Here is a 6,883-nt window from a genome sequence, read left to right as displayed (position 1 = left end):
AGGAGAAAGTGAGGGGCGAAGGGCGGGTAATGAGCCCGGGAAGGGGCTAGGAAGGAGAAAGGTAGGGGAAATTCACTTCTTTGCGCTTGCTGAGTGACCGACCTGCTCCATCTCGGCTCTTCTTCTGTCTGGAAACTTGACCCGGAGTTGTGAGCTTGTAGCTAGTGGTGTTATTCTGGTGAAAGTACTGAGCTGGATTACAGAGCGCGTTGTTCTTGGCAAACTATTATAAACTTGTTTGAAAAGGTCACAGTGTGCATAACTGCATTAATTTAAATCAGTGTTATGTGATATTTCTAAATATGGATAGTTGGATTTCAGAGATGATGCAGCATGTTTTTGTTTCTGTGAGTTGCTTGTGTGCCGTGTGAGTTTGATATGAAATGGAAATAGGTGATAAAAAAATTATACTTCTGTCTTCACAGGTTTCATGGTGAGGGGTATCAGGAGGGGTATGCCGAAGGCAGTCACGTTGGAGTTGTTGAGGGAAGGAGGTATGGATCGCTTCATGGTGCCAAGATCGGGTCTGAGGTAAATGGTGAAATACTTCACAATCGCAATGTTTTTGTCATTAGAAAATTACTGTAACACAGAAACTGTTAGGCAAAGTCCGATATATTGGTAGTCTGAGGCCTGCTGCATTATACTGCTTTGTATGTGTGCAAGAGGACCCATAAAACTATTTTAAAGGTGGTATTTTGATTTGAACAGTTAAAGAGATGGTTTTATGGTTTTATGTTTTCTGAGCTTATTTGCTATATGGGATTTCAATTACTTTTTTTTTTCTGAAATGCAGGATAAGAACAAACAAATAAATTCAAACAATCTTGCTCAGAAAAAAATGATGATGTACTGTACATTTATTTTTGTAACCCAAAATTGTGGCTAAAGGCCCTCCTGTACGGTCTCCTGTGGCTTAGCATTAGGGAAAAACATGGACTATTGAAACATCTTGGGTGGAGAACCATAAAGGGGCAATTCTGTGTGTCTCTGTTGCACTCTTTGTTATTTTTAATACTGGAAGAGTTTGTTGGTTGAGGCACTGTTATTCTTTAGTAAGTGGAGTCAGGTCTGTGTTGGCCTGCTCACGCAATGGCATACCTGAATCAATAAGCCTTCCTAGAAATGAAAGGACTGGAGAGTGGTGGTGAGGCACCTTAACTTGTCTCATATGCTCAGCTCAAGTTTATCATAACGTGGTATGTTCAGTGCTGTATAATGTAGTTACAGTATTTTTGGACCTGAATTGGTTTTTTTTTTAGATTTGATGGGAAGCTGTACTACAGGATTCATGGCAGGCCTTATTTCAAGTACAGCACCACAAATCTAAATCTATTCGATCTGTTGAAGACCTTTGGGTAATTTGGCACTTGGCCCTTTTGATATTTTCAGGTTTCAGAAAGTTAATTATCTATAGAAAGAACAATAGCAATGGCATTAATCCATTTTGAAGTGAAGAAGGTAAACTGTTAAATTCTGAAAGGATGATTATTGTAAAATTTTGGGTTGCATTTTGACGTGATACAGAGATGTACAGTGATGAAATATTTTCCTGCTTAAGCAACAACTATGTAGTTGCAAGATGAGGATGTTAAACAGCAGTCTGTAAAGCTAGATAGTTTTATACAAAATGGGCCTAGACAGACCGTAGTAGAGAAGTACTCTAATCTACTTACATTGTGGAAGCTCCAGAGGACAGTAGGGTTATGGACAGTGAGTCACATTAAATGAGAGAAAGGGTGACTTGGTTGATATTACACCTGTCAGCCTATTTTGTGTCTTGGGCAAATTTATGATACTGATCTGATACCAGCCTTGCTTGATAGAGAATTAAAGTAAGACATTATAATTAAAGTGTGTCTGGTTTTGGGCACATCCCTCAGACAGCCTTAGACACAGTATCTGCTTGGGCTCAAGTAGAAGATTGGCAGTGTGCACCGGTGGTAGGGTAGTGCTAATTATGCTGAGAAGTCTGCGGCCAAGTGTCCAGGGGCCAGGTGTGTTTTAACGTAGTAGCTTGTGTTTACAGCAGTAGTAACTGCTGTATCTGTCAGTGGTCTCCATTTACCTTGTGTCTCTAAGCAGTTTTAGGGTATGCAAATTAAATTTCTGTCAACAAGAAATTAACTGGAAGTCTCGCTTCAAATGTGCTTGAGTGTTTAATGGGATATGAAATCCCAAACCCACGTTTAGGCCTTAAAAAGAACCTCCACTATGTACTTTAACAAGCATAACTAACAGAGGAATGGAGCTACCAAACACTCCCACTCTACTCTGAAGGGGTGTGCAGGCCACAGAAGCTCACAAGTCCAACAGTATTTTGTAAATTTAAATGGCAGGTGTATGCACATGCACATGTATGGACTAAAGTGGGATTAGGCTGCAATTTTGCACTTAATTTCTCAAAGTCAGCTAACTTTTGTTTCAGGTGTCTGCATTGTTTTTCTGTGAATACTGAGTTGTTTCTGAAAGGGACTTCAGCTGACTTATCCAATTGGTGTTTTGCAGAACTTACCTATATTCGTATCTCATTTGATGTCCAAACTTGTAATGAAAAGTTCTGGCAGCAAGGCTAACTTAGCTCCTCATGCTGCTTTCTGATTCCATGCTACCCTCTAGAGTTAGACTGGTAAAATTGTTTGCGTATTAACTCAGGAAAAAAAAGTGTGGTTTCCTCTTTGGTTGACTTGTGTTCTGGTTTCAGCTGGGATAGAGTTAATTTTCTTCCTAGTAGCTGGTACAGTGCCGTGTTTTGGATTTAGTACCAGAATGATGTTGATAACAAACTGCTGTTTTGGTTGTTGCTAAGTCACGCTTACCCTAAGTCAAGGACTTTTCAGTTCCCCATGCTCTGCCAGCAAGGAGGTGCACAAGAAGCTGGGAGGGAGCACAGCCAGGAGAGCTGACCCGAACTACCCAAAGGGATATTCCATACCATAGAACAGCATGCCCAGTATAGAAACTGGGGGGAGCTGGCTGGGAGGGACCGATCGCTGCTAGGGGACGAGCTGGGCATCGGTCAGTGGGTGGTGAGCAATTGTATTGTGCGTAACTTCTTTCTTGGATTTTATTTTTCTCTCTCTCTCTTTTTGTCATCTCCCTTTTCATTACTATGACTATTATTATTGTTGTTATTATTATATTTTATTTCAATTATTAAACTGTTCTTCACTCATGGGTTTACCTTTTTTTCTGATTCTCCTCCCCACCTCACCTGGGGAGGGGAGGAGTGAGCGAGCGGCTCTGTGGTGCTTAGTTGCTGGCTGGAGTTAAACCACAACAATTTGGTAGCTCCCTTGGTCCAGCTGGTATACTTTTTTGTAGGGCTGTACGTGGGCTGCTTAAACTGACAGTGCAGCAAAACCGAATACTTACCAAAACATCTTAAATAGGTTGTTTTCTAACTGTCTCCCTGCTACCACACTTTAATACATTTGGGGGTTCAAAGTATATAAAGTGCAGGTAGTGCTTTGCAGAATTGCTTTTTATGCTGCATTTTTAATATCTTGTCCTCTGATGCTGACCAGATTCTTAAAGAAGTTTTCTGACTTTTGCACTGTGTAACACAGATAGCCCTCATTTATCCTACCCTAATTTACAGAACTTACCAGCATAGAAACATGTTTTTATATCCAATGATTTGTTTCCTGAAAAATGGGATACAATGTAGTGCTCTATTTTTATTTGACTATATATACTACATGTTTTGGTTTTTTTCCCCTCATGACATTCCTATAAATTCACAGATTGGCTGCTACCTTGGGTTTGCACTGACATGGCAGTGTCTGCTCCAGAAATGCACGGATGAAAAGAACAGGTAAGGTTAAAAAAACCCCTAATGTTCCTTTTAATACTGTTTCAAATTATGATGTCCAGTTTTGCCTCTTCCCAAATACAAAAGAATTACTGAAAAACAGAAGAAAGGTGAGCAGAGGGCCACTCGGGTGGTATCATGTGCTGGACTGTATGATACTGAAAAGAGGATAAGGGAACTTAGTTTCTTCAGCCTGCAGAAGAGAAGACAAAGGAGATACCTAGTTGTACCACAACAGGGGAAGTTCTAGATCAAGTGGAGACATGTTCCTTGCAGAAGTGCCCAGTGAAAGGACAATAGGCAACTTTCACCATTTGAAAAAAGTTCTAATAGTGTGTAAGGAGAAGGTCCTTTACAGTGCAAGCAGCTAAGTACTGGGGCACGTTGTCCAGAGAGGCTCTAGAAGTTCCATCTTTGTAGATTTTCAAAAATCTGTTTGGAGATGGCCTTGAGCAACCTTATCTAGCTTTGAAGTTAGTCCACCTTCTTTGAAGGTTAGTCCTTCTGCAGAAGGTGGGCTAGATGACCTCCAGCTGTCCCTTCCAAGCTACATTTTTCTATGACTTTCATTCTTTTCTCTATAATTTTTTGTCTGCCCAGTTTTGATTAATTTATCTGACAGAGTTGCCACTGTACTGCCAGCCATTTTGATATGTGTTCTAGTGAGCTTTTTTATTACATTTCTTTATTTTGCTCAGTCATCTAATCAATATTTCTGAAGATTCTTGAATATTTCTCAACTTTTGGCAGGTAAGTTAAAAGGGAAACCCTAACTTTGTCAGTTGTGCTGCAGCCTAATTTCTAATTATGGTTTAAATATGTATCAAATATACACTCTCAGTGAGCTAGATGAGAGAAGTTGAATTAAAGAAGGATGGAGGGCTGGGTTCTACGCTCTCAATTATTATATGTAAGTATTAGTATAATTTTCATGTTGATGGATTGAAAAAACTTCCCTAGTAGGCTCATTGGTTTTTCTGTTTGGTTTTTTTTTTTGTTGTTGTTGGGTTTTTTTTGTTGTTTGTTTTTTTTTAGCAAAAAGATAAGGACTCTGGATTCATTAATAGGGATGATTCAGAAATTCCCATATGAAGACCCCACTTATGATAAGCTGCAAGAAGATCTGGAAAAAATCAGAGGAAAATTTAAACAGGTTTGTGGGATTAAGTTGTTATTTTAGCATAAAATTATATTAATTTCAGAAAATATTTAGTGTCTAAACTTGCTCAAAAACACAGTATTCGTGCAGAGTATTTCTTCTCCTTTTGCAGTCATAGTAAAATACTTGACATGAAGTGAATTAAGTGAAAATACTTGAGAATTCCCCAACCAGTAGCAAATGCAAAATAAAAGAAAAATATTCTTTAAAAGGAAAGTTGAAAATATTATTTGACAGTGAATTACAAGTGGGACCAGAAGACAAGAAATGGAGGAACTGGGAGTTTTGTTGAACATTTTTCTTGGAAAATAGATGCTTTGAAACACTTTCGTGTATTCTTTTTTTAGGTTTGTTCAATGCTAAATATTCAGTCCGATTTTAGAATCGGTACTGAAAGATCGTCACTAACATTTTGAATATAACAGATGAAGATAAACATGGATGACCAAAGAAGAAACATTATAAGAACAGATAACTGGAAAAGTATTTATCTACTCTTATTTTAAACAAAATCAAAATAATGAAGAAGTGCTAAATGTTAAAGGGGAAAGGGAAAACCGTTGAACTTGCGATAGTACTTCTTGTATGTCATTTAATGTTTATTATCTCCAGGTTTTATTTAGGATCACTGAAACGCTAGTGTGTAAACCTATTAAATAGAAGTATTTGCTTTAATTCCTCACTAGCCTTGCGCTGACAGATTAATTCCTCAAAAGGAAAACACATGCATTTGCAAAGTTTCCTTATATAAGGGGTGTATGTTATTTAAAAATCTGTGTATGCAGATCATTCAGTTTACACAATGTGTAGATATTTTAGGTGAAGTAAAAATATAATCAATCGCCTGCAGACTTTGCAGTGGGAAACATTTTTGTGGGTAAAGGATAGAATGACAAATGAAGTCAGAATGTGAAGGAGAAAGATTAAGATACCTGTTCATAAAGTAGCTAAATTTTGCTATTTTTCCAGTAGTTCTGCAGACTGATCTGGTGGTGGTGGGGAAGACACTAAACCCAAAAAGCTAGCAATTTAAGTGATCAGTGAGAGAAACCTGACTACCAGAAGAGTTGTGATACTGAATTACTGTATTTATTAGTATGTTTTATCAAGGAATAGCTTTTTATTTTCCAGTCTTGAAAATGTACTCCTTAGTCTCATTCCAAAAAATGGATGCCGTCAGCTACATGTATTCAACTATGTTAGTTTAAGAGAAATACAGTCAATTATTTTACCTGAAAGATATTTTAGATTAGGCTGCTGGATGTCTTTGCATACTATTTGCTATACAGTTACATAATGAATTCTGGAAGACCTTTCATCAATTGTAACATATGCTTGTCTGGCTAAGTCTACATGGCATGGTATAGCTTCATAAAGACAGATTTGACTACCATGAGTATCGGAAGCTGTACACACGGTAAAATATCTCAGGTGAAAGACATATTTTAATATGGCTGTATGCTTGAACAGCACTACTTCATGCCATCTAGACCTCAGTCCTGTTTTACTTGTACAGCTTTTTTATTATACAAAAAATAAGCAACTTGAATTTTTAAAACATACGCTGTGTATTCACACCTTGGATATGAAGGACGTGCATTCTGATAAAATTTTGGGATTTTGGACTCTGAAGATAAAAACAGTTTTGCTGACTGTATGGAGGGAGTTGTGTGCATATTTATCAATTTATTTAAAAATCTTTTACTTTTTGTCTGTTTCCAGTATGCAAATATGCCAATATCAGAGGCTTTTCTTAATAACTGGTTGCTCGTGTACTTTTTTTCTTTGCTTAATTGTCTAACATGTGAGTGTTCAAACAGCTATGATACACACAGTGAGTGTCAGAGCCATCTAGTGGAGGAGGTCCTTGTGTAAGAAATAGATTAGGAGAGTTCACAAATATTTATATA

The 6,883-nt window shown here is 37.8% G+C and overlaps 1 protein-coding gene across 1 annotated transcript; it reads left to right on the top strand.

Annotated features, from left to right (window-relative positions):
• Positions 1 to 425: 425 nt before the first annotated feature.
• On the top strand, positions 426 to 5,389 carry ORAOV1 (oral cancer overexpressed 1; the record flags this gene model as incomplete). Its single annotated transcript, XM_009695125.1, has 4 exons — positions 426 to 531; positions 3,747 to 3,817; positions 4,850 to 4,967; positions 5,321 to 5,389. Coding segments are annotated over 4 exons (364 nt in total), but the record flags the coding sequence as incomplete, so codon positions are not given.
• Positions 5,390 to 6,883: the final 1,494 nt, after the last annotated feature.

The sequence above is a fragment of the Cariama cristata genome, unplaced genomic scaffold, assembly GCF_000690535.1.
Source record: "Cariama cristata isolate BGI_N322 unplaced genomic scaffold, ASM69053v1 scaffold12882, whole genome shotgun sequence".
NCBI classification, from domain to species: domain Eukaryota; kingdom Metazoa; phylum Chordata; class Aves; order Cariamiformes; family Cariamidae; genus Cariama; species Cariama cristata.
Note: the sequence above shows the minus strand (reverse complement) of the source record. Positions and strands in the feature narration are given on the sequence as shown.